Source organism: Canis lupus, chromosome 15 (assembly GCF_003254725.2).
Source record: "Canis lupus dingo isolate Sandy chromosome 15, ASM325472v2, whole genome shotgun sequence".
Lineage (NCBI taxonomy): Eukaryota > Metazoa > Chordata > Mammalia > Carnivora > Canidae > Canis > Canis lupus.
The window spans coordinates 6399172-6426460 of NC_064257.1; the positions used below are offsets into that span (position 1 = coordinate 6399172).

The 27289-nt window shown below is 42.3% G+C and overlaps 1 protein-coding gene and 1 pseudogene across 2 annotated transcripts in view; one reads left to right on the top strand and one right to left on the bottom strand.

The window, feature by feature from the left end:
- Window positions 1-17946, bottom strand: part of LOC112663833 (protein argonaute-4) — a 39603-nt gene extending 21657 nt beyond the window's left edge. Inside the window, exons 1-8 of one of the 2 annotated variants that reach the window (XM_035698763.2) lie at window positions 17830-17946; window positions 8954-9119; window positions 6191-6311; window positions 4007-4188; window positions 3674-3810; window positions 3435-3569; window positions 2638-2725; window positions 304-451 (exon numbers count right to left, since the gene is read on the bottom strand). In XM_035698763.2, coding sequence (XP_035554656.1) covers window positions 304-451; window positions 2638-2725; window positions 3435-3569; window positions 3674-3810; window positions 4007-4188; window positions 6191-6311; window positions 8954-9119; window positions 17830-17848 — 996 coding nt within the window. In that variant the 5' untranslated portion in view covers window positions 17849-17946. Of the gene's footprint in view, window positions 1-303; window positions 452-2637; window positions 2726-3434; window positions 3570-3673; window positions 3811-4006; window positions 4189-6190; window positions 6312-8953; window positions 9120-17829 lie in introns of those variants that run through there. The other variant, XM_035698764.2, reaches the window with a different exon arrangement.
- Window positions 17847-25929, top strand: LOC118350845 (mitochondrial import inner membrane translocase subunit Tim17-A-like; annotated as a pseudogene).
- The last annotated feature ends 1360 nt before the right edge of the window (window positions 25930-27289 follow it).

The following is a 27289-nucleotide window of genomic DNA, read 5'->3' on the forward strand; positions in this document are numbered from 1 at the left end:
GCAAGTGGGAGGTAGTAGCAGAGGGAGAGGGAGAGGGAGAGGGAGAGAAGCAGACTCCCTGCTGAGCCAAGAGCCCAGGGCAGGCTCAATCCCACAAACCCAAGATCATGACCTCATCTGAAACCAGGTCAGATACTCAATGGACTGAGCCACCCAGGTGCTCCTGCCCAAAATATTTTAGAAATTCATACTAAATTCCTACCACTAGTTAGAACAGGATTTTTTTTTATGTTTTTGGATTTTTTTTTTTAACTCATTCAAGAGATTGGCAGATCTCCCAAAACAAAGTTTAGTTTAGCTTACCTCAAGTGGCAAATATGTATGTTTTTGTTCTTGTCCCACTTGGAGACAGGGAAGATGCGGGTATTTCAGCTGCAGACTATACTTCTGCTTAAAATATTGAGCTACTGTACATTCCATAGCTTGACCATTTTCCAACTGTAAGGGAAAACTATGGGAGAGAATATCTTTTTAGAAATGTCTTCAGAAAAAAAAAAGAAAAAAGAAATGTCTTCAGGTTCTTTTTTTTTTTTTTTTTTAAGGTTCCTTTTTTCTTAAATAAGCAAACAGACGCCTAACATTTTCTACCTTGATCATTAAAAAACAAAGGTCAATCTTTATTTGACCAGTTTCACTTAAGTCATTTTAGTATTTAACGAGAACAGTGATTCTTGGAATTTCCATCTTTGTGGACGCTAGGATGAGAAAAATATTATTTTTTTTAAAGATTTTATTTATTTATTCATGATAGACAACAGAGAGAGAGGCAGAGACACAGGCAGAGCAGAAGGAGAAGCAGGGTCCATGCACCGGGAGCCCGACGTGGGATTCGATCCCGGGTCTCCAGGATCGTGCCCTTGGTCGAAGGCAGGCGCTAAACCACTGCGCCACCCAGGGATCCCGAGAAAAATATTATATTAAAACTTAAAAAGTTAAAAGGAGAACCAGAAAATACAAACTCACTAGAGGCCAGTGAACACCTACAGATACATATATGATCTCTTGCTGGCTTATTAAATGATTAAAATCAAATAATGACTTGGGATCATCCACACAGGAGTTTTATTTGCTTAAGAGAACTTTTTGTAAAATGAGTGTAACACAGTTATTGGGACTGCATTTCCAGATTCCAAACCAGGACAAATATATGTGGATTTGGCGGCAAAAAGGCCAAATACATGAAACTGAGTCTGTGCCAGGATATTTGATATAAATTGGGGAGCATGATTTAAGAGATTCTCTGTCTTTGGCTCTTTCAGGTGGGTAATTATCTCAGATACTTGGTATAATAATAACTTTAATCTGCTTTCTTAACTGTTACAGTCCCACAATATAACAATGCAGCAAGGATCATCTATGTAATATTTAAATACAGAGGCTTTTTTTTTTAAGATTTTGTTTATTTATTCATGAGAGACACACACAGAGAGAGGCAGACACACAGGCAGAGGCAGAAGCAGGCTCCACGCAGGGAGCCCAACGTGGGACTCGATCCTGGGTCTCCAGGATCACACCCTGGGCTGAAGGCAGCACTAAACCGCTGAGCCACCCGGACTGCCCAATATATGTGCTTTTAATTTTCATGTAAAGATTATATAAATCTGTAATTATTCTTACAAGGCTACGTGAAGTAATTAATGAAAAAGATACAGTTCTTGAAACAAAAACTAAACTTCTCAATAGTGACTTCATAAGGTTTCAGTAACTTTTTTCCCCCTAGAGAACGAAGGCAATATTATGATATGAAAAATACATGGACTATCACTTTATAACTCTTAAGAAATTCATATCAGGTACATATGGGTTCATACAAAAGAATTTATTCAAATCATACTGAATTAATATGCCACATTTATCCAGAAGTCACCCAAAAACTTCTATCTAGAACAAAGCCCTCCCAGTGATTTTGATGTACACTAAGTTTAAAAATTGAGAACCACGGATCTAAAGCAAAAACTAGAATATAAACAAACAAATAAAAAGCTTCTGACTAAGCAAAATAATATTAAGTTTATATATTTAAGTTCATGCTCTTTACTTGGAGGGGCCAATATTTATTTATGTCAGAAATCAGTTTAAAGACCTTGTTTACAAGAACAAAACTTACATATACAGTAAATTAAAAGCATTTTCATATATATTTTCTCATTATGCATAGTTCACAGTGGATCAGAAGTTAGGTGGCTAGAGAAATAAGACTGGAAAATGGAAATGAGTAGCTGCTGGAGGCATGCCATACATACTGGCAGCTGGAAGAAGTGGCAGCTAGCTACAAAAAAAGAGAAAAATCCAAACAAAACACAAAGCAATATCTTCTCATGACAGCCTTATATGACTTATAGGACTTAACATATCCCTTGGGACATGCATAATGATGACTCTACATTGTTATATAAAAGTTGATCTGTGGTTGGCATCCTCCATTTAAGAAGTGAAATGAATCAAAGGCAAGAAATAGGTTTTTTAAATGTCCCTATCAAAAATATTTAAAACGTTTTTTAAAGCTTGGGTACTTAAAAGTGATGACCTCAGTGATTTTGAAACTTGCAATACGGGCTACCATTTTCTCTAATGATTAGAGCTACTTCCTCTGTTACCAAAAATATAACGGTACCATTTTAGATGTGGTTAACATACGTTTGATGACTGGCTGGCCGTCTAGTCACATTACAAACTCGATATTTTCGTTTCATTTGTCCACAGTGGGTCACCTCAACTTTAAGACCTGAAATTAAAAAATAAAAGTCAAAACATCAGGTATTAATTAAAATCATAGTGATGAAAACAGGCTCGAACGTTGTTTTCGGAAAGGCATGGCATTGTCACAGGATGAAAGTTTCAAGGATATGGGAACAATTTCATCATGTAGAGGCAAAGTCTCAGCTAAGAAGAAAATCTTAGAACCCAGAGGACTTAGGATGTGCAACCTACATTATTAATTCGTTCAATAAATATCTACTAAACACCAACTATTCTGGTATTTAGTATTGGGTCTAGAGACAGCCCTAATGAAGCTCATGTTGTAGTAAGAGAAGGTACCTAATAATAAGAAAATAAATTTCAAAGGAGAATGAACTTGTGTTATTTTATTAAGATGGAAGTTCAAAAGAATATAATAAAATAAATAAATAAAATAAAATGGAAGTTTTTAAGTGGGTAGGGGTAAGAGTGCCTGATGTGTGCCAGCTACTGGGCAAGAAGCCTTGTATATCTCACTGCATTTAAGTCTCACAACAAACTTAAAGATACATATTATTATCTTTGCCTTAGAGATGAATAAATTAAGACTCATGATGGTTAAGGGACTAAGCCGAGGTCCCACTGATAGAACTGGTTGGGATGGGACGGAAACCCAGGTGTGTCAGACTCCAAAACCCTGCTCCTTGCACCATGCTGAGCTGCCTTTCTGAGGCTGCTGTAATGTAAATACCTACCTCTGATTTCTTTGGTAAACTTGACACGCTGGGAATCTGTTAGCGGTTTGGTCTGTTCATTGATGTTCTGAATGTCTAAAACCTCACACATGAACTCAATGATAGGCTGAGCCCGGTAGAAAGCAGTTGCAGACACTAACAAACAGAGAGGAAGGGTACTTAGCTTCAGTTCAGAGAAAGGGAAAGCACCACAAAAACTAGCCAAAAGGAAAAAGAGTAAAAAGATAATTCTATTGTACCGTCAATATTGAGCATCATATTCCACATAGCAGGTCTCACAGACTGATGAAAGCCAAACCAGACCTCTCTGCCCCCTCCCAGAGGGTGGTAATAACCTTCGGGAGGTGAGAAAAAAGAACGACCCACCGGAGTGTACCTGAAGGAATGAGTTGGCATGTTTCATAATCAAAAAGTCGAAAGGTCTTTCATTTTACTCTCAATTTTCTAAACAAACCTGAAACTAAGTTTGAACTGTGATTTATGCAGAAACTTCTCAATGGCACCAATGCAACCTACCAAATAAATTAATCAATCTGACATTTGTGGGAATGAACTCAAACTTAGGTACTAACCTCATGGAGGGAAGGTGTCTTGTGATAACATCAAGTGCTTGTACTGAGTCATCTGGGACTTCATTCAAGTGCCCAGCCAAAGCTTCTAAAAGCAACTGAAGGCTTACAACTGATACCCACTGAACAGACACTTTAAAGGTTTGGTCTTTACCCTCACCTGGAAGGGTCACTTCCATATCAACCTAAGGGGAAAAAAATTGTATTTACATACACATATTTACAGAGAATGAAAGAAAGCTCCCAGGAGTATTCAACATTGTATATTCATAAGGATATTTATCTTAGCACTTTCTGTAATTGCAAAACATTGGAAACAACATAAGTGTCCATCAATAGAAGAATAATTTAATATGAACTATTACATAATAGTTTGGATATAAGATGAATGCTACAACATGGATGAACCTTTGAAAATATTATGCTAAGTGAAAAAAGCCAGACACAGAGGGACAAATATTGTATGATTCCACTTATAAGAAGTACTTAGAATAGTCAAATTTATAGGGACAGAAAGGGCAGAGGCAAAGGGAGAGGGAGAGAATCTTAATCAGCCTCCATGCTCAGTGGGAGCCCGACATGGGGCTCGATCTCACAACCCTGAGATCATGACCTAAGCCCAAAACAAGAGATAGACGCTAAACCCACTGAGCCTCACAGATGCCCCAAGACCTAAGGTAGAATAGTGGATACCAGGACATGGGGGAAGGCAAGAGGAGAACATATTGCCTAATGGATATGTACTTTCAGTCTGGGATGATAAAAATGTTTTGGAGAACTATAGTGGTTACAATTGCACAACAGTGTGAATACGCTAAATGCCACTGAATTGTACATTTAAAATATTTTATTTATTTATTCATGAGAGATACAGAGAGAGGTAGAGACATAGCAGAGAGAGAAGCAGGCTCCCTGTGGGGACCCTGATGCAGGACTCGATCCCAGCACCCAAGGATCACACCTTGAGCCAAAGGCAGACATTCAACCACTGAACCACCCAGGTGCCCCATTATTTTTTTAAAGATTTTTAAAATTTATTTATTCATGAGAGACAGAGAGAGAAGCAGAGATATAGTCAGAGGCAGAAGCAGGCTCCCCGCAGGAAGCCTAACGCGGGACTTGATCCCGGGACCCAAGGATTACGACCTGAGCCAAAGGCAGATGCTCAATCATTGAGCCACCCAGGCACCCCCAAATTGTACATTTAAACTTAAAAATGGTTAAAACAGTAAATTTTATGTTGTACATACTTAACCACAATAAAAAAGAATTTGAATAAGGTACATTGAAATGTAGAGAAATGGAAAGATTTCCCAGACATATTGTTAAATGAGAAAGCAAATCATAGAATGATATGCAAGCAAATAAAAATATACATAAGCATATGTATAAATAGCTGATGCACATAAAAATATCTGAAGGATTCATACCAAATGATTAGTTTCCTCTAAAAAAGGAAAATGGGATGGGGGGGGCAGGTAGGGAGGCAGGAAATCACAGTATTTTTAGATGTCTAAGTAAGTTTATAATGAGTATATATTTACATATTTATTTTTTAATTTAAAAACTAAATTTGTAAAAATAAGTTATTGTGACATTATGAATATTTTCATAAGTGGGTGTTAGATAATTTTCTATAATTTATAAAAGCTCCATTGTTTATTTTTATTTATATTTTTGCTCCATTGTTGAGATTCACATAGCACATAGATTAGCAATGTGACAAGCCTGAAATATCTGTAATCAACCTAATCTAATTCTAATAATCAGAGTCAACTTAAATTCTAATGCTTATCTCTTTTTTTAAGATTTTATTTATTTATTTATTTATTTATTTATTTATTTATTCATGAAAGACAGAGAGAGAGAGAGAGGCAGAGACACTGCAGAGGGAGAAGCAGGCTCCATGCAGGGAGCCTGATGCAGGACTCGATCCCGGGACTCCAGGATCACGCCCTGGGCTGAAGGCAGATGCTAAACCGCTGAGCCACCCAGGGATTCCCACTAATGCTCATCTCATCTTCAATTATGGATTCACTAAGGGGACAGGGGCATATGGATGCAATAACAAATCTATCATCACTGTGTGAAACAACTCTAAGAATTAAGTTGTCTTTAGAAAGGGAAACATTCTGTCCTATGCAAATGACCTAAGTCTAATAAGCGTTCCTGGCTATTAACACTTACCCTGTCCCGTCCAATTGGCAGTGGGTGTGCTGTGTACATGTTTCTTTTGCCATCATAGCCAGGCTGCCGATCACCAAATATCTGCATCTTGAAGTGCCGCACCATTGTATCTACTACCTCTCTTAACAGTAATGGAGAGAGTGGCAGTTAGCTTTGGGAAATGGTGAGCAGTAAGGAAACTATCATGATCCCCTCAATCACCTACACGGAGTTCAAAACTACTCAGGAAAAGCAAAAGTCACACTTGGCTTCAGTAATTGAAAAAACAGTCAACAGTGGTCAACTAAAGAAAGATAGCAACCCCTGAACAAAAGCAGCTACGTGATGGTAAGAAAAGCAGGGAATAAAAAGAGAGCATAAAATGTATGGCATCTTCTCAAACTCTTGCCTTTCATAATCCTCTCCTATGACAAATGTAGCCTTATGAGAATAATCTATCTTAGGTATCTAACTTTAGCATGAATATTCACAATTGAACCACGATAAATTTGTTAGCGAATAAACATCCTCACTCAAATATCAGGGTTTCAGGAAAAAAAAGTAGGCAGAAATTCAGAAATGGTGAGGGCCAATGAATCTAAGATATATTCAAAGGAATAAGTCAACCCCCTTTGCCCTAATGCTGGCAGTTTATTATTCTTTATATGGACTTGTTTTACTCCAAAGTGCTCCTGAGCAGTGTAGAGAAGAAAATGTAAAATATCTTCATTCCATAAAGATTGCCAATGTAGTTCCTTCCTTTTTAGAATTTTTCATTCAATCAAGCATGCATAGCATTACCTAAGTGTTCTTGTAACTACATCAGACCACACCATAAGCAGGCTCTGAACTAAAGGCAGTTGTAGGGTAACTAGAGTATACGGTTCAAGGTGCACAGATCTGAGTCTGTGAGATTTTGGAACGCTAGAGTCAACGAAAACTCTGCATCTTACCAATGTCTACATTGTGGGAACTGTATCTTAAAAGCCAAAATCTATCACCACTAGCTAAGACATTAATGTTCTGCAGATAAGATCTGCGGAAATGATACACATTCATAAAATAAATCATGCAACTGAAAAAAACTAATGGAGAAATGTAGTATCATATATTACCAATTTTTAAAAAGCTAACTGAAGACAATACAGTTTCATATTGGAAGAGTAATTTCTCATATTACATTTTTTTTTCATCTTACATTCTTAAATTATAACCATAAGTAAGTTTATAGTGAAGAGATATTTTCACCTCTATTCTCAGTTAATCTTTGTGAGACCAACGGGCTGATGGTAAGTGCCTTCATATTAAAAGGGGAAAAAAAAATTCAGAATAGGCAAGTCATCTTCCCCTTTTCACACAGCGATTAAAGTGCTAGAGCTACATGACCTTCGACAAGGTACTGAATCTTCCACGTATCTGTTTCTTTTCATTTGTAAAATTATAATAATCCTAACACCTACCACAAAAAGTTTGTTGCGTTAAGTGAATAATGACACAGAATATTTAGAACAGTGCGTGTCATACAATAAACCTACTGACTCTGGTGTGCTCATGGATATGACTCCAGAATTTTCCTCTTTCCTGAATTATATCAAATTTTTCCTCTTTACTGGATTATTTCCTTCAACATACGGATGTGTTATAATTTCTCTCACCTTCAAAATAATTAAACTTCCCTAACCTGACTTCTTCCTCATTTGAACATCTCACTTCTCTGTTCCCCTTTTGTGTCAAAATCCCTTTAAAGGAGTTGTCTCTAACTGCTCTTTTCCTGTCTCTCTTAAACCTTCTCCACCTTCCCTCCACCAAAACTACTCTTCCCAAGGTCTCCAGCAAGCTCCACAATACTAAATTCAGTGCTCCTTGAATACTAGATGATAAATTCTTCCAACTTAAAACACCTTTCCTTGCCTCCTTGCTCTGTCTTGGTCTCCCCTATCCCAATGGCCTCCCCATGCCAGTCTCCTGGCTAATACTTCCTCATTGCCCCAATTTTAAAATACTGCAGTGCCCCAGGACTCAGTCTTGGGAGTCTTTTTTTTCCTAACCACATACAATCTTACCCAGCTCATGGCTTTACCACCAACATGGTGATGACTCTCAAATATTTGTCTCTAGCCTAGACCTCTCCCCTGAATCCAACCTCATCTATTCAACTTCCCACTCAACATCTCCACTAGGATGTCTAATAGATATCTTAGCCCTAACGTGTCCAAAACAGGTCTCCTGATCTGCCAGCCTTGTTGACTTCTCCCAGAGTTTTCCCCATCCCAATAAATGTCAACTCCATTTTTCCACTTACATAGGACAAAAACCTGGGATCCATCTTGACTCATTTCTTCCCTCATACCCTATGTTCCATCCATCAGCACATCTTGTTGAACTACCTCCAAAAATTATTAAAAGTACCTCAGTGGCTCACCCTACCCTCATTCTCTATCTTCTTTCCCTGATTTATTTTTCTTCATAGCACTTATCCCCAACTAACACGTAATATGTTTTGGGTGCTTATTCATTTATTTTCGGTCTTCTCCCCTACTAGAATATAAGCTCCTCAAGGATAGAAACTTTTGCCTTTTTTATTCACATTGAACAATGATGTATCCAGCACCCTGCTAAAATCTGTGGAGGATAACCAAGTATTATACAACAAAGCTGCTATCAAGAAACTTACCATCTTAGAGACAAAACAAAACCTACGTGTTGAAAAAATTTAGAGAATATACATGATAAATGTTATATATGCATTTAAATGTATAAAAGTCTACTTTTTCTAATCCTTACCTGTTGACTCTCCGAGGCCTTTTTTCTGGTTTAATATCCACATCATAGTGATATACATCTATTTTAGGAATCTGAACCTGAAAATGGTTGGCTAACAGTCGAATTGGTTTTCCAACAGTTCCAAGGCCAGGACGACGAGGTGGCTGAAACAGGCTGGTTGGAGGTCCTGAAGAGATTGAAAGACATTTGATGTGCTATTTGGCCATAAAGGATAATATTCCCTCATGATCATGATGATGATAACAATAATAGATAGAATTATTGAGATCTGATTATTCACTGAACATACCCTGATATAAAAAGTTTGTGATATCTCTTAACCTAAGGTGTTCTGGATTTCCAAATATTTTTGCCATACAGATATCATTTTGAATCTGGGGGACATCAAAATTATATATACAATATGATGAACTCCTCTCAGATGTACGGTCCTGTAGAAAACCTCTTACGAGCATCAGTAGATCTCTAGCTAGGCTTACAAAATAATATGTATTTTTAAAAAGATTTTATTTTTAAGTAATATGTACACTCAATGTGGGGCTCAAACTTACAACTCTGAGATCAAGAGTTGCATGCTATACCGACTGGGCCAGCTGGGCACCACCAAATTACATGCATTTTAAAATAGAACCATCTCAAAAAAAATAAAATAAAATAAAATAAAATAAAATAAAATAGAACCATCTCTAAGCTCTAGGGACAATCGCCATGCTCAGGCTTGAGAAGATCTATTAATCCTTCACAAACTAGCCTATATTATAATTTGTACAGGCAGGAGGAGATTAACAGCAGCTATATTTATTAATTTACTTGCTAATTTAGATAGTGAAACAATGCCAATAATGTCAGGCTTTATTGTTTATGATCTAATGTTTTTAGAATCTGGACAATGTGACATTTCTTGATCATAATGTCTAGTTTACTTACTCAACATTTATTCACTTATTATATGCCTAGCCTGTGCTGTAGATTCAGGAACCTCTGAAGAGCTTTTGCCCTCAAAGAACTTACAGTCTACACCAGTGGTTCTTAACCTGGGGGACATACCGTCCCCCAGGAAACATCTGACAAATGTCTGGAGACATTTTTGGCTGTCACCAGAGGGTGCTATTGACATATAATGGGTAGGGGCCAGGGCTACAGCTAACCATCCTACAATGAACAGGACAGCTCCCTACAAAGAAGTAGCCATCCAAAGTATCAATAGTGTTGAACGTAAGAAACCCTGATCTAGATACAGCAGCAATTCCAAATTATTCCATTGATGGTTCATAAAATATTCTACAAAAAGACAGGATGTCACAAGCCAAAGAAACTGTGTATTATCTCTCCTCAAAATTCCAATGTACGTTATATTAAATTCTCTAATGAGCTTTATAATACATAAATCTGTTTAACTAATCATTTACCCAACTTATTTTTTCCCCTAAACACACATACACTCTCTTTCTCAAATCAAGTATCTACCAATATTCAGCAGATAAGGAATTTGAGGAAACACAGACTGGGAAATACTTAAATATAGAAAAACCTTACTTCATCTTTCTTATGAAGTAGACACGGACCTAAAAAATAAACATCTTTTCTGCTACAAATAAGTGTTGAGTAAAACGGGCTGTGATTACAAAAGAAATTTATAGCAGGTTCTATTGCTATGGCATTTCACCAAGAACAAAGACAATTCACTAAGGAGAGAAAACTTTGAAGCAAGAAGCTATTCTGGTCCAACATCACTTAAGAAAATCAAAGCAAACACTTTAATGAAATGTGTGTTGACAGATCTCCATGTACTAAGTCTTAAAGTTATTGAAAATCTCACATACTAAATTCATTGTTCATTCTTCCCCCTAAATTCTACTCATCCTTCAAAACTCAGGTTAGGTGTGACTTCCTTAGGAAAGCATTTCTGGAATTCCCCAGACTGGAAGGTGCATCCTTGGTGTACCCAAGACCCTCTGTATAAGGGAGCACTTTGCACAAGTACACGGAAACAACATTTTAATTATTGTCTCATCCACTAGACTGTATATTCTTAGAAGAAATGGATCTCCAGTTCATCGTTATCTCCTCAATACCTCATTCAATAACTAGCACATTGTAGGAATTCAATAAATGTTGAACTAAGCAATACAAGCATAGTTCATTTAATTGCACTTTGCTTTATTGGGCTTTGCAGATATTGCTTTCTTTTTTTTTTTTTTTTTTTTTTTTTTTTTTTTTTTACAAATTGAAGGTTTGTGGCAACCCTGCATTGAGCATGACCACTGCTGCTATTTTCATACAGCATTTGTTCACGTCATGTCTCTGTACCACATTCTGGTAATTCTCACAATACTTGAAACTTTTCCATTATACTTGTTATGGTGATCTGAGATCAGTGGTCTTTGAGTTGCCATTGTAATTGTTTTGGGGTGCCACAAACTGTACTCGTATAAGACAGCAAACTTAATCCACAAATGTATGTTCTGACCGCTCCGGTGCCTGGCCATTCCCGTCTCTCTTCCTCTCCTTGAGCATGAGATTCCCTAGTCTCTGAGACACCACAATACTGAAATTAGGCCAACTGATAACCCTGCAATGGCCTTTAAGTGTTCAAGTGAAAGGAAGAGTCACATGTCTCTCACTTTCAATCGAAAGCTAGAAATGATTAAGCTTAGTGAGGAAGGCACGTTAAAGTCATGATGGACCAAAAGTAGGCCTCCTGCGCCAGTCAGCCAAGCTGTGAACGTAATGGAAAAGTTCCTGAAGGAAGTTAAGAATGCTATTACAGCGAACACATTAATGATAAGAAAGCAAAACAATCTTATTGCTGATAAGGAGAAAGTCTCAGTGGTCTGGAGAGATCAAAGAAGCCACAAAATTCCCTTAAGTCAAAGCATAACCCAGAGCAAAACTCTAACTCTCTTCAATTCTATGAAGGCTGAGAGAGGTGAGGAAGCTGCAGAAGAAAAGTTTGAAGCTAGGGGCACCTGGGTGGCTTAGTCGGTTGGGTGTCTGACTTGATTTCGGCTCAGGTCATGATCTCGGGGTTGTGAGGTTGAGCCCCCATCCATTCCTCCCACGCCCCCCTCCCCATTAAGCTCCATGCTGTGTGGGGCCTGCTTGAGATTCTCTCTCTCCCTTTCTCTCTGCTCCAGCACACACACACTCTCAAAATATTTTTTTAAAGATTTTATTTATTTATTCATGAGAGACACAGATAGAAAGAGAGAGAGAGAGAGAGAGAGAGAGAGAGAGGGGCAGAGACACAGGCAGAGGGAGAAGCAGTCTCCATGCAGGGAGCCCGATGTGGGACTCAATACAGGGTCTCCAGGGTCATACCCTGGGCTGAAGGCAGCACTAAACTTCTGAGCCACCTGGGCTGCCCTCAAAATATTTTTTGAAAAGAAAAAAAAAATTGAAGCTAGAAGAGGTTAGTTCATGAAGTTTAAGGAAAGAAGCCATCTCTAGAACATAAAAGTGCAAGGTGGAGCAGCAGGTGCTGATACAGAATCTACAGCAAGTTATCCAAAAGGTCTAGTTAAGATAAATTAATGAAGGTGGCTACAGACTTTCAATGTGGTTGAAACAGCCTTATATTGAAAAAAGAGACCATCTAGGACTTTCATAGCTGGAGAGAAGTCAATGCTTGGCTTCAAATCTTCAAAGAACAGATCAGTTCTTGTGAATGGCTAATGTAGCTGGTGAATTTAAGTTCAAGCCAATCTTCATTCTGAAAATCCTAGGGTCCTTAAGAATTATGCTAAATCTACTGTCTGGGCTCTACAAATGAAACAACAAAGCCTGGATGACAGCATATCTGTTTATGACTATTTTTTAAAGATTTTATTTATTTATTAATGAGAGACAGAGAGAGAGAGAGAGAGAGAGAGAGAGAGAGAGAGGAGAGAGAGGCAGAGACACAGGCAGAGGGAGAAGCAGGCTCCATGCGGGTAGCCTGATGTAGGATTCGATCCTGGGACCCCGGGGTCATGCCCTGAGCCGAAGACAGACGCTCAACCACTGAGCCACCCAGGCATCCCATATAACATGGTTTATTAAATGCTTTAAGCCCACTGTTGAGATTTACTGCTCAGAAAAAAAAAAAAAGATTCCTTCCAAAATATTACTGCTCATGAACAATGCACCTGATGACCCAGGAGCTCTGACAGAGGTGAACAACAAGATTAGTGTGGTTTTCATGCCTGCTAATACAATGTCCATTCTGCAGCCCATAAATCAAGGAGTAATTTCGACTTTTAAGACTTTGAGAAACACATTTTGAAAAGCTATAGCTGTCATAGATAGTGATTCCTCTGATGGATCTGGTCAAAGTGAATTGAAAACCTTCTGGAGGGACATCTGGGTGGCTCTGTGGTTGAGCGTCTGCCTTTGGCTCAGGGCATAATCCCAGGGTCCTGGGATCGGGTCCCACATCCGGCTCCTCGCAGGGAGCCTGCTTCTCCCTCTGCCTGGTCTCTGCCTCTCTCTGTGTGTCTCTCATGACTAAATAAATAAAACCTTTAAAAAAAGAAAAAGAAAACCTTTTGGAAAGGATTCACTATTCTAGATACTATGAAAAACGTTCATGATTCATGGGAAGTGGTCAAAATACCTACACCAACAGGAGTTTGGAAGAAGTCAATTCTAAGGCTCCTGGATGACTGAGAGGGGTTCAAGACTTCAGGGGAGGAAGTAACTGCAGATGTGGTGCAAACACCCAGAGAACTGGAATTAGAAGTAGAGCCTGAAGATATGACTAAATTGCTGCAATCTCATGATAAAACCTTAAGGGATGAAGAGCTCCTTCTGTGGATGAGCAAAGAATGTGGTTTCTTGAGATGGAGTCTATTCCTGGTGAAGATGCTGTGAAGATTGTTGAAGTGATAACAAAAGACCTAGACCGCACAAACTTAGTTGACAAAGCGGTGGCAGGGTTTGAGAGGATTGACTCCGATTGTGAAAGAAGTTCTATTGTGGGTAAAATGCTATCAAACATCACCGCATGCTGCAAGGAAATCATTCATGAAAGGAAGAGTCGATTGATGTGGCAACCTTCATTGCGATCTCATTTTAAGAGTTGCCATAGCCACCTCAAACTTAGCAACATCAGCCTCATCTGTCAGCAGCCATCAACACCAAAGCAAGAGCCCCCATCAACAAAGAGATTATAACTTACTGAAAGCTCAGATGACAGCTAGCACTCTTTTGCAATAAATCATTTTTTAATTAAGGGATGTACATTTTTTAGACATAATACTATTGTACACTGAGACTACAGCATATTGTAAACATAACTTTTACATGCACTGAGAAACCGAAAAATTCATTGGACTTGCTTTATTGTGGTGATCTGGAACCAAACCCACAATATCTCCCAGTATGCCTGTACCATCATCTTTTTAGCAGCCCCAGATAGAAACTAAACAGAAACCCAGTCATTCTTAAAACCCAAGAATTGACTATCATTTTTCACTAAAGCAAAAGGCACGTAATTTACACTAGAAATATGATTGCTTGGGGTTGAGCTCCACTTCTGGTGTAGAAGGGATCTGCTGTAGGTGTGGTAAGACATTTCAAAACAAGGTAAGAGGTAAATCATAAATAATATCAGAGGTGACAGTCATACCAAATTAACCCCAATTAAATCATCTAAACAAGTCAGCCCTGCATGGTCTTGGGTACATTTAGGCAATCATTGTATCATAAATCCAGCTTTATGATAGAAATTCAGAAACAGAAATTTGGAGCAGATGACTTGCCCAAGGACATAGGGCTTTGATTTTAAATTGTGACTAGAATTTAGGTTTCCTGATTCCCAGCCCAGTGCGCTTTTTTCCCCCAATGTACTTCATAATCCTTTGGTACTTGACACCAAGGGGACAGAAGCAGAGGAAATGAAAGAAGTGGTATCAAAGGTGAGTGGTTTGGTAAGAGAGAAAAGTTAGAAGGTGAGTGGTTATTTCTTTGAGTAATAAATTAATGAATTAGGAGATTTATTTAGAAAAACCTTCATCTAAAATGTTCCTCATCTATAAAATATGGGAGGTGTGGTAAGAACAGCAGCTATTTCCTAAAACAATTGTGAGGATCCCATGAGATACTGTGAGCATCCATTAAGCTTAACACGGTGCCTCATAATAGTACGTGCTGAATAAACGTCAGCTCTCACGATTGCATAAATGTTAGAGTCAGTGCTCAAAGGTCCCTGGGCCTTTCTCCAAAATTTGGTGAGAAAGTCAGAAAATTACATCTTCCACAAAGGAAACAAATATTACTCAACAGGCTGGATGAAGTCAGCCTTAAATGAAGAGGAGGGCAAGACTAGGGGTCAGATGACCCAGACTCATCTGCATCTCACCACTCAACCTTGAGACCTTGACAAAGTCACTAAAGCTCTGGGAATCTCTTTTACTCATCTGGAATCTGGGGCTGGCGCTGCCTTGCTTATCTCACAGAAGATCAAATGAGCTAAGAGCTATGAAAGCGCCGTAAAAAAAAAAGTTATCATTAATATAGCCAGAATAAATGATAATCTGACTAAATGTATTTCTAAGTTATTATTGTCAGAAACCAAAATAGAGAACGCACATGGAGACTAAGAATATTTCAGTGATTATTCAAGTGAGGAGGGCACAAAGCACCAGAGCTGTGTGTGCTTCAACAAAGCTGGAATCCTTCTCTAAGTTCTAAAACAGCCTGGATAAAATATCCCACAAGACTACCGACTCCCTTTGCTCCAATTCTATGTTCATCAAGAAGCTTATTATTAATTGGGTTTCCGAGGTAGTGTGACACCTGAAAAGGGGCTTACTGACAGCAAACAAGAAAATGTTCCGGTCAACAGAAAAGATTTATGTGACATTTTGATCTTGTGTCTTAACACTGTGGTTAGGGGATCCCTGGGTGGCACAGCGGTTTGGCGCCTGCCTTTGGCCCAGCGCGCGATCCTGAAGACCCGGGATCGAATCCCACGTCGGGCTCCGGGTGTATGGAGTCTGCTTCTCCCTCTGCCTGTGTCTCTGCCTCTCTCTCTCTCTCTCTCTCTCTCTCTGTGTGTGTGACTATCATAAAAAAAAAAAAAAAAAACCACTGTGGTTAGTGAGAATTAATTTTCCACAATCCTGAGCGAGCTAAGTTCAAATCTCCAAATGCTAAAATCAAACCAAAAAAGAAAAAAGAGGGATCCCTGGGTGGCGCAGCGGTTTAGCGCCTGCCTTTGGCCCAGGGCGCGATCCTGGAGACCCAGGATTGAATCCCACGTCGGGCTACCGGTGCATGGAGCCTGCTTCTCCCTCTGCCTGTGTCTCTGCCTCTCTCTCTCTCTCTCTGTGACTATCATAAATAAAAAATTTAAAAAAAAAAAAAGAAGTCTCTAGGATGGTTCTAACTCTACCAGGTTGATCTTTTCCACGAAATACAGTTTGTGTACACAGTTACAGAGTGTCTTCCAGCATCAGCTCGTAAGTGCAACAGTTGCTTCAATTATGAATTACTAACCGGGAGGGAAAAAGAAACATTTGTTGAATATCTACAATGCATTAGTGTCCACATTAAGACTCCTCACATACATTATCTCATTTCATTCTCACAACAATCTTGCAGCACATAATTATTATTACCCTCATTTTATAGATGAGGAAATGAAAGTTCAAAGGAACTAAGTAACTTGCCCAAGGTTATACAACTATTAAATTACTAGATTGAACAGAAAAGTCAGGATCATGCCTTTGGCTGGGGGACACCACAGAAGTAACCCAGCCTAATACTGGGATTGAGGTTTATCAACTATTACCAATGTCACAAAACCAATTTATTTTTTAAAAAGGCATACGAGGGCAGCCCCGGTGGCTCAGTGGTTTAGCGCCTGCCTTCAGCCCAGGGCGTGATCCTGGAGTCCCGGGATCGAGTCCCACATCGGGCTGCTTCTCCCTCTGCCTGTGTCTCTGCCTCTCTCTGTGTGTGTCTCTCATGAATAAATAAATAAAATCTTAAAAAAAAAAAGGCATATGAAATTTGATGGTGGGGGCCTTTAAAAAATACTTTAAGCAGCAAATTAAGGTGGGCTTCCATCATTCAGTTATGTAAGCAAGTTCTAAGTAAAAACAGACCTGCAAGGTCTCCAAACTCAAATGGTAAACTGAATTTTCTATGCACTCAAAAAAAAAAAAAATTAAACGCCCTACCACTAAATCCGCTATGTAGATAAGGTTTGATACTAAAGCTAATTGCATCGTAGCCTCTAAAGCCTGCCCCGCTTAGCCGAGGCATTAGAAACCTTGTTGGGGTTTGAGGAGGGGGCCCCAGGTTCCCCATCCGCAGGGCATTTCTTGCAGCCTGCAACTGGGCGGCCTGGAGAAGGTGCACAGAGGTGCTTCCTGAAGATGGGGAATCACGTTGCCAAAGCACTTTCTCCTTCCTCTAATCCTCACGGCCACGTCTCTAACCCAGTTAGGGCACTTGGGAGCCCTGGAGCCCGCCGGGCCCGCGCCCACCGCCCGGCTCCCTCCGGGGCTGCCGCGCAGGCTGCAGGGGCGCAGGACGCGGGCTCCCGAGGCTCCGGGGCCTTCGAGGCGGGGGGTTCTCTGCCCCTTGGCCTTTGGGCGGGCACGAGAAGTGTTTGGGGGCAAGTTCCGCTTCCTTGTCGGAGGGCTCGGGACCGTGCACCGGCGCCAAGGAAGCCACGGGGGGGTGGGGTGAGGGCGCCCGAGCAGCGCGGCGGCGGGAGGGGACCCTCGCGGGCAGGGCCAGGCCGCGCACCTGGCGCCCCCCCGGCCCCGCCCCGCCCGCCTCGGCCTGGGCGCCCCGCGGCTCCGCGACGCCGCCGCGGCGGGCACCACCCGGGCCCGCGCCCCGCCCCGCCCCGCCCGGGCCTCCCCACCGCGCGCGCTCCTCACCGGGTCCCAGCGCGTCCATGGCGGCGGCGGGGGCCGCCTCGCCCCGCTGCCCGGCGCCCCCCGCCCCGGGCCCCGCCGCCGCCGCCGCGTATCGCTTGCTCTCCGGAATAGTGGCGCTGGGCGGGCGCCGCGGGGACGCGGGCCGGGCGGGGCGGGGCGGGGCGGGGCGGCGGGGCCCGGCTCCCGCGGCTCTTCCGGCCTCCGCGACAACAAAAACAATCCCGGCCGCCGCCGCCAGCGGGAGCGGGGGCGGGGGCGGGGGCGGGGGCGGGGGCGGGGGCGGGGGCGAGGGCGGGGAGAGCGCGCACCCGCCGGGCGGGGAGGGGCGCAGGGCGCGCGCGGCCCGGGGTCCCGGCTCGCGGAGGGGGCGTGCGCGGCCCCGGGGGGCGGGGCGGGGCGGGGGGCCGGGCCCCGGGGACGCGTCGGGGGCGCGCGCGGGTGGCACTGCCCGGTGGCCGGGCGCGCGGGGCCCCGGGCCTCCCCGCCCTCCCTCCCGCCCGGCGCCCCTGCCTTCTCCCGCGTGTCTACCGTCCCGGGACCGGGGCCGCCGGGGTCACCGCAAGGCTCACCCAGCAGCCCTGCCCGCCCCGGGAGCGCGCCCCGTGCCGCGGGAGTCCCTGGGCTCGGCAGGCGACCGGCCACCTGGGAAGGCCGAGGCTTGCTTTGGCCCCGGACACCTGCTTGCAGCGCAGAGGCCAGGGAGCAGCGCCCGGTGCGAGGCGGCGGGGCCCGCGCCTGGGGCTCTAAGCCCGACGTGCAGTTGGAGAGCCCAGCTCTGCAGGCGGAGAAGCAGTTTCTTTTTCTTTTTAAGAGCTTTTATTTATTTTTAAAGATTTTATTTATTTATTTATTCATAGACACAGACACAGAGGCAGAGACACAGGCAGAGGGAGAAGCAGGCTCCATGCGGGGAGCCCGATGTGGGACTCGATCCTGAGTCACCCGGACTGCCCATCTTTCTTCCATTATTTTCTTTTTTCTTTTCTTCTTTTCTTTTCTTTTCTTTTCTTTTCTTTCTTTCTTCTTTCTTCTCTCTTCTTTCTTTCTTTCTTTCTTTCTCTCTCTTTCTCTTTTCTTTCTCTTTCTTTCTTTCTTTTCTTTCCTTTCTTTTCTTTCCTTCCTTTCTTTTCTTTCTTTCTTTCTTTTTTTCTTTCTTTCTTTCTTTCTTTCTTTTTTTCTAGATTTTTTATTAGAGACAAAGACACACAGAGAGACAGACAGAGACACAGGCAGAGAGAGAAGCAGGCTCCATGCGGGGAGCCGGATGTGGGACTCGATCCCCAGTCACCCGGGCTACCCAGGAAAAGCAGTTTCTTTCTTTCTTTCTTTCTTTCTTTCTTTCTTTCTTTCTTTCTTTCTTTCTTTCTTTCTTTTCTTTTCTTTTCTTTTCTTTTTTTTAAGATTTTATTTATCAGAGACAGAGATAGAGAGAGAGAGAGAGGCAGAGAGAGAAGCAGGCTCCATGCAGGACTCAATCCCAGGTCTCCAGGATCATGCCCTGGGCCGAAGGCAGCGCTAAACCACTGAGCCCCCCGGGCTGCCCGGAGAAGCAGTTTCTAATCAGCTACCCAGGGAGCCTTCCACCCACCCACGGGTTAAAAAGGCACAATGTGAAGAAAAAAAAAAAAAGGCACAATGTGTACGTGTTGTTGTAGTTGGCCGGCGGGGCCATCACAAAGTACCACACACTGACGGACTGAACAACAAAAATTAATTTTCTGGAAGTTCTGGAAGTTAGACATCTAAGATCAAGGATTGGCTTCTTCCGAGATCTCTCTTTTTTTGCTCATCCATGGCTGTCTTCTCGCTGTGTCTTCACGTGATCGTCCCTCTGTCCACATCTGTGCCAAAATGTTCTCTTCCTATCATGACACCAGTCATGCTGGATGAGGGCCCAATTTACAGACGTCATTTTAATTTGATCGCCCCTTTAGAGACTCCGTGTCCAAGTACAGTCACATTCTGAGATAGTGGGGGTAAGGGTTGCAACACCCGAATTTCGTATGTTCAGCACGTAACATGTATAATAAGATACTCATTTGAGCATCTACCTACCATGCACAGCCAGAGAGCCAGGTCAGTTTTGCACGTCCGGATGACAAATATTAGGGGCCCACCATGGCCAGGCGTTGTATTCGAGGCTTCACATGTCATTTAATCCTCACAACTACTAAAAGGTGGGTTTATAAAAAGGATTTTATTGATTTATTCATGAGAGACACAGAGAGAGGCAGAGACGCAGGCAGAGGGAAAAGCAGGCCTGAGTTGAAGACAAGACGCTCAACCACTGAGCCCTCCGGGTGCCCCAACGTAGATATTTTTTAAGGCAACTGAAGCTCAGGGAAGCTAAGGAAGTCAGGCTGTGTGTGTCTTATGATACTGCAGTGAAGGATGGAAAGAACTGGAGTTCTAAATCCTGCATCCCAGTTCTGGCTGCTTCCATCCCCAACTGCCTATGGAAGTGGGACTTATAGGGACAGATGCTGCATTCCGAGTGCTCTCCGCAGCACCACGCCACTTCTCTGCTAAGGCAGCTGTTAACTAGGAACAGCAGGAGGGCACAGCTAGCTCGGAGAGGAGGAAGTAGCCACTAGATGAGCAGACTGGTGTGCACCTAAGAGGATAAGAAAAACCAACTCGAGGTCAGGCCTTGAGTTAAACCTAGTAGCCGCCTGCCTCCTTCTCTACCCCAGGCCAAGTCCCTTCCGTAGTGTAAGCAGTGCCCGTGGCCTCCAGCCTGAGTGGAGGCTGACGTTCCCTCTTGCACTTCCTAACAAATTTCCCCCATGTTCTATTTGGTACCCTGAGCAAAGATGATAGCTTGTTTCCTGCACCAAAACTAGCCTCAGAAACCGGAATGTGAAGTGTATTTACCCTGTAGCTTGGGACAGGACTGCAAAGCCTCAGGCCCCATCTCTCACTCTCATTCTGGATGCTCTGATCCTCTACATTCTCCTTCCCAAGCTCACTCTGGCGCCCCCCACCCCCCTCCCAATGACCCTTCTGACTGAGCCCTCCCAAACCAAAGCCCTATAGTAAGGAAACTCTCCGAAGCCCTTTCAGCAACCCCCCCCTCCACTTCCTGCTGTGGCTGAGAAGTAGCCCTGGCCCTATTACCACTTCCCCCCCAGCTCTCCCCAACGATGGCAGCTCACCCTTCCACACCCTGCACAGCCACGGGACAGGGGGTGTTGGCTAGAGAATTAGCAATAGAGTTGCCCCCATTGCCCCAAACCTTGAGTTCTCGCTCTCATATTAAAACCACTTGCTGGGGGCACCTGGGGGGTTGAGTTGAGCGTCTGCCTTCGGCCCAGGGTGTGACCCCAGGGTCCCGGGATCGAGTCCCTCTTCGGGCTCCCTGCAGGGAGCCTGCTTCTCCCTCCGCCTGTGTCTCTGCCTCTCTGTGTGTCTCTCATGAACAAATAAATAAAATCTAAAAAATAAAAATAAATAAAATCACCTGCCACCTGGCCAAACCACCAGAGGGCCTCCCTTGGTGGTATAATTAACTCAGCCCCTGGTCTTATGTCTCAGCCCAGGCTTAGCTCCCAATACATTATAAATCCTTGAATGGATTTATTCGGGTATCCAGGTTTGCGTGTCTGTTGCCTAACACATGTGGCACCAAATGACTCCTCAGGGAAATTTCTGGGATGAAGGAATGAATGAATGAATGAATGAATGAGCAAGTAATGTGTGAATAGTGGGAGACAGAAATGGTGCAATGGAGGGGCCAAGGTGAAAACCTCTGGCAAACTTCCAGCTTCTCCAGAGCACAGACTTGCAAATCCCACGATCCTGGGTTCCAGTCTCCGTTCTACAGCACACTAGCTCCAATCACCCGGGACAAGTCCCTTCACCGACTGCTGAAGGAGTCAGTAGGGAGGAAGCTAAATCACATATGTGCAAGCTCCAGTATCTGGCCCAATAGGCACTAATTTTCCTCCTTCTTTCCCTGGGCTAAAAGCTGCTCCCCTGCCACTGTCTTACTTTTTTGAAAGACAGCGAACCCAAAATCTCAGCTCAGTCCAGGAGGGGGAGCAGAACCATCAGGGACTGAGCATGTTTACACATCCTGTGCCTGAGCCACCTGAGGACAGGGACTTGGCTCACCACCCGGGGGGAGAGCCAGGACATGCTCAGTCAAGGTTTATGAATGAAACTAAACCTCTCAAATGTGTCAATGCTCCCCTGAGACCAGACCAAGCCAGAGGGAGCCTTGCTAGCGGACACGCTGCCATGAGGCCGGGCTCCAGCCACCAGCACTGTCTGCGACGCTCCAGCCCTTGTCTGGGCCCCTGGCCTCTGTTGATGTTTTGACTCCCCAACCTCTCCTCATACTGCCTCACACAAGTCTGGAGCTTAGAAGTTGGGGAGGAGCTTCTTGGCAGTTGATCGGTTGGGCAAAGGGTTTTCACTCTTTTTTAGCTGGGGAACCCCTCATTCAGACAGAAACCTTAAGTGGGAGCTGAAATGGAGCCACCTGGCCGAGGAGGACACGGACCTGCTTTGGACACTATCGAACCAGACTACCTTGCCAAGAGACACCACCTGGCATCCTAATGGGATTTCTGCCCACCTGCTCCTCCTCTACTGGCAGCCCTGCTCTTTTGCATTTTTTAATTGAGATAAAATTCACAGATGATAAAATTCACCATTTTAATGTGTAAAATTTCAGTGGTTTTTAGTGCATTCGCAAGGCTGTGCAATCATCACTATTATCCAATTCCAGCATGTTTTTTTTAAAGATTTTATTTATTCATGAGAGACAGAGAAAAAGAGAGAGAGAGGCAGAGACACAGGCAGAGGGAGAAGCAGGCTCCATGCAGGGAGCCTGACGTGGCACTCGATCCCGGGTCTCCAGGATCATGACCTGAGCTGAAGGTAGACGCTCAACCACTGAGCCACCCAGGTGTCCCTCTTTTGGATCTAGTTTCTTTTCTTACCACAGTGTTTTCAAGGTGTATCTGTGTAGCATGCATCAATACTTCATTGCTTTTTTTTTTCTTTTTTAAAGTAGATTCCATGCCCAGCATGGAGCCCAACAGAGGGCTTGAACTCAAGACCTGAGCTGAGATCAAGAGCTGGATGCTTAACTGACTGAGCCATCCAGGCGCCCCCACCACTCCATTGCTTTTAATACTGAATAATATTCCATTATATGTATACACCGTATTTTGTTGACCCAGTCATCAGTTGATAGACCTTTGGATTGTTTCCATTTTTTGGCTACAATAATGCTGCTATGATCTCTGTGTGCAAGTTTTTGTGTGGGTACATATAAATTTTTTTGAATATGGAACCTTTCAGTTCTTCCGGGTATATACCTAGAAGTAGAACTGCCAGGTTATATGATAACTCTATGTTTACCTTTTTGAGGAAATGTTTTCCACAGTGGCTACACTATTTTACATTCCCATCAGCAATTTATGAGGGCTCTAATTTCTCCACATCCTTGCCAATATTTGTTTTATTTCAGGTTTTTAAAATTTTTTTTAAGATTTTATTTATTTATTCATTCATGAGAGACACACAGAGAGAGGCAGAGACACAGGCAGAGGGAGAAGCAGGCTCCACGCAGGGAGCCCGACATGGGACTCGATCCCAGGTCCCCAGGATCAGGCCCTGGGCTGAAGGCGGCGCTAAACCACTGGGCCACCTGGGCTGCCCTATTTCAGGTTTTTAAAAAAATTATACCTATCCTAATGGGTATGAGGTGGTATCTCATTGTGTATTTGATTTGCAGTTCCCTAAGGACAGATGGTGCTGAGCATCTATTTATGTACTTATTGTCCATTTGTATGACTTCTTTGGAGAAATGTTGATTCAAGTCTTCTATTTTTTTTTTAAGATTTATTTATTCATTTGAGTGGACAGCAGCAGAGGGAGTGGGAGAGAAAGCCTCAAGCAGATTCCCTGCTGAGTGCAGAGACCGTGGGGCTTGATCCCAGGACTCTGAGTCCATGACCAGAGCCAAAATCAAGAATTGGATACTCAATCGACTGAGCCACCCAGGTGCTCCTGAAGCACAAAAGTTTTTAGTTTAGACAGAGTCTAATTTTTCTCTGATTGCTTGAGCTTTTTTGTTATCATATCTAAGAAAACTAATCCAAAGTCATAAAGATTCATTCTTATGCATTTAAACATTTTATACTTTTAGCTCTTACATTTAGGTCTTTGATGTATTTGGAGTCTACTTTTATATATTATGGGAGGTAGGGTTTAGATTCATTCTTTTGGATGTAGATACACAGTTGTCCAAGGACCAGTATTTAATTTTTTTTATTTTTAAAGATTTTATTTATTTATTCACGAGAGACACAGAGAGAGGCAGGGACACAGGCAGAGGGAGAAGCAGGCTCCATGCAGGGAGCCCGACGAGGGACTTGATTCCGGGTCTCCAGGATCATGCCCTGGGTTAAGGCAGCGCTAAACCGCTGAACCACCGGGGCTGCACTTTTTTTTTTTTTTAAAGATTTTATTTATTTACACCATTTGTTTAAGACTTCTTTCCCCCATGGTCTACAACCCCTGTCAAAATCAATCAACTGCAAATGTAAGGGTTTATTCTTGGACTCTCAATTCTATTGTGTGGATCTTTGTCTTTCCTTATGCTAGTATCACACTGTCTTGATTATGATAGCTTTGTAGTTTCGAGATCAGGAAGTGTCAATTCTCCAACTTTGTTCTTCTTTTTCAAGGTTGTTTTGGTTATTCTGGGTCTCTTGCATTTCCAGATGAAATTTAGGATCAGCTTGTTTACATCTGCAAAAAAAAAAAAAAAAAAAAAAAAAGCAGTTGGAATTTTTTTTTAAGCAGTTGGAATTTTGATAGGAATTGTATTCAAAAAAAAAAAAAAAAAAAAAAAAAGGAATTGTATTCAATCTGTAGATTAATTTGGGGATTATTGCCATTTTAACAGTATTCAATATTAGAATCCATAAACGTAGGATATGTTTTCATTTCTTTAGGTCTTCTTTAATTTTTTCAATAATGTTTTGCAGTTTTCAGGGTGCAAAGTTTATACTTTGGTTAAATTTATTCTTGAGTATTTTATCCTTTTTGGTGCTAGTAACAGTGGAATTATCTTCTTAATTTTGTTTTTCGATTGTTCATTGCTAATATGTAAAAATACAATTGTTTTTTTATATTTATCTTGTATCTACAGCCTTACTGAATCTGTTTATTACCTGTAGCAGTTAAGTTTTTTTGTTTGTGGGTTTTTTAACATCTTTATATATAAGATCATGTTAGCTGCAAATAGAGATAGTTTTAACTTTTTCTTTTCCAATATGGATGCTTTTTCTTTTATATTCTTGCTCAATGCCCTAAACCTCCAGTACAATGTTGAATAGAAATGACTCTCTCTCTCTCTTTAAGAAGTAGCCCTTTTTTTAACAAACTAATGGTTACCAGAGGGGAGGTGGGTGGGGGGATTGGGAGATTGGGTGTAATAGGTGATGGGGATCAAGGAGTGCACTCGCTATGAGAAGCACCTGGTGTTGTATGAAAGTGTGAAATCACTATATTGTACACCTAAAGCTAACTAACTGGAATTTTAATTAAAACTTTAAGAAGGGGTGTTTTCTTCTGGTGGAGTCAAGATGGAGGAGTATATGTGAGAGCCTTGACCTTGAGAATTGTGGACGGGCTTTTACCATGGGTAGCATAGGTGGTGGTTTCTTTCAAGCACTCAAAGATTTTCGCAATTCTCCAGTGGGAGTAAACCCCAGACTATGAGAGAGTTTGACAGCTATTAAAACCAGGGCTCCGCAGTTGGGAGGTAGCTTTGCAGTTGAGGAGATTTATTTTTCATGACTGACTGCAGTGTGGTTCAAGTGAGAGGGAAAGAAGATCCCTGGAACTCCATCACAAGTGGTGCCTTACCAGGACCAGTGGCCATGGTTGGGTCAGCCGCGATGGGTGGTGTCCTCCTAGCTTTAATTGAAGGAGCTGGCATCTTGTTGACAAGATTTGCCTCTGCACAATTTCCCAATGGTCCTCAGTTTGCTGAAGACCCCTCTCTGTTGCCTTCAGCACAGTTACCATCCTCACCTTTTGGAGACTATCGACATTATCAATAGGACCACTTTCCCAGGATTTCTTTAACAGAGGAGCTGTAGGTCAAGAAGGGATTTCAGAAGGTCTGTTTTTAAAACCATAGGCGGGACAGCTATGGCCACATAGGCTTTGAAAAGACAGTTAGCTCTTTTTGTTATTTAAAGGAACGTGGTGGGGTCAGATGTTAAACAATAATATATTTATTTATTTATTTATTCATTCATTCATTCATTCATTCATTCATTCATGTTTGGATTGCATTTGTGATAAAAATAAATATCTAATATCTTTAAAAGAAAAATAATAAATGCTTAGAAGATGAAGGATCAGAGGGCAAACAACAATGAACCATGACCAATCATTTCCGTGGGGACTTCTCTGCCTGGTTTTGTGTGTTCTGTTAGTCAAACAATAAAATACTTCCTGGAACTTAAAAAAAAAAAAAAAAAGTCCCTCTTTTGTATTTTGCAAGCAGGCAGGTTTCTACATATTCATGATCTAGGGCCAGTAACAGAGAGAGTTGGCAAATCTATTTGATTTTGCCATCTCTGAAATGGCAGAGCTACTAAGGAGGGCAGTGCGTGAGGCTTTGACAACAAATCAACTAATATGTTTGTTTTTACTTTCAGCATTTGTTTCTACTACACTTTTTAACTGGGACAATTGATTTTTTTTTTCTCTCCTTCAAGATGAAATAAAAGGAATGAATTAGGGAATGAGATAAATCTAGATTTTAATTCCAATTCTATAGTGTGATTTATTTATGCCAAGCCCTGGGCTAGGTAATCGGGATCCAAGGGTGAGCCAGAGAAGTGGGGTTCCTCTCCTCATGCAGTTCAGTCTTGAAGTGAGACATAATAAACAAAAAATGAGCCAAAAGAATAAGATAATTACAAATCATGATGAGAGTTGTAGACAATTCTAGGGGTGACAATTTTAGAAAAAGCAGGAAGGGATAGCCTCTCTGATATGCTGACATTTGAACTGAGAAGTTCTGGTGGCTTTAAAATATGGCCACAGGGCTTCTGAGTGGCTTAGCTGGTTAAGTGTCCAATTCTGGATTTTGACTCAGGTCATGACCTAAGGGTCATGAGCCCTGCCTAGGGCTCCATGCTCAGTGGGGAGTCTGCTTCTCTCTCCTCCCTCTTCCTCTGCTCCTCCTCCCACTTACCCTCTCTCTAAAATAAATAAATAAAATCTTAAAAAAACAAAACAAACAAAAAACTTGGCCACAAATTCTCTGACCTTTCACCCATTAAGAGGTGGGGTCTGTGTCCTCTCCCTTTCAATATATGTGGGCTCGCGACCACTTTGATCAGTAGACAACTTCAGAATTGATACCATGTGGCTTCCATGGCTAGGTCATAAAAGGTCATGTAGTTTTTACCTTGCTTGCTGG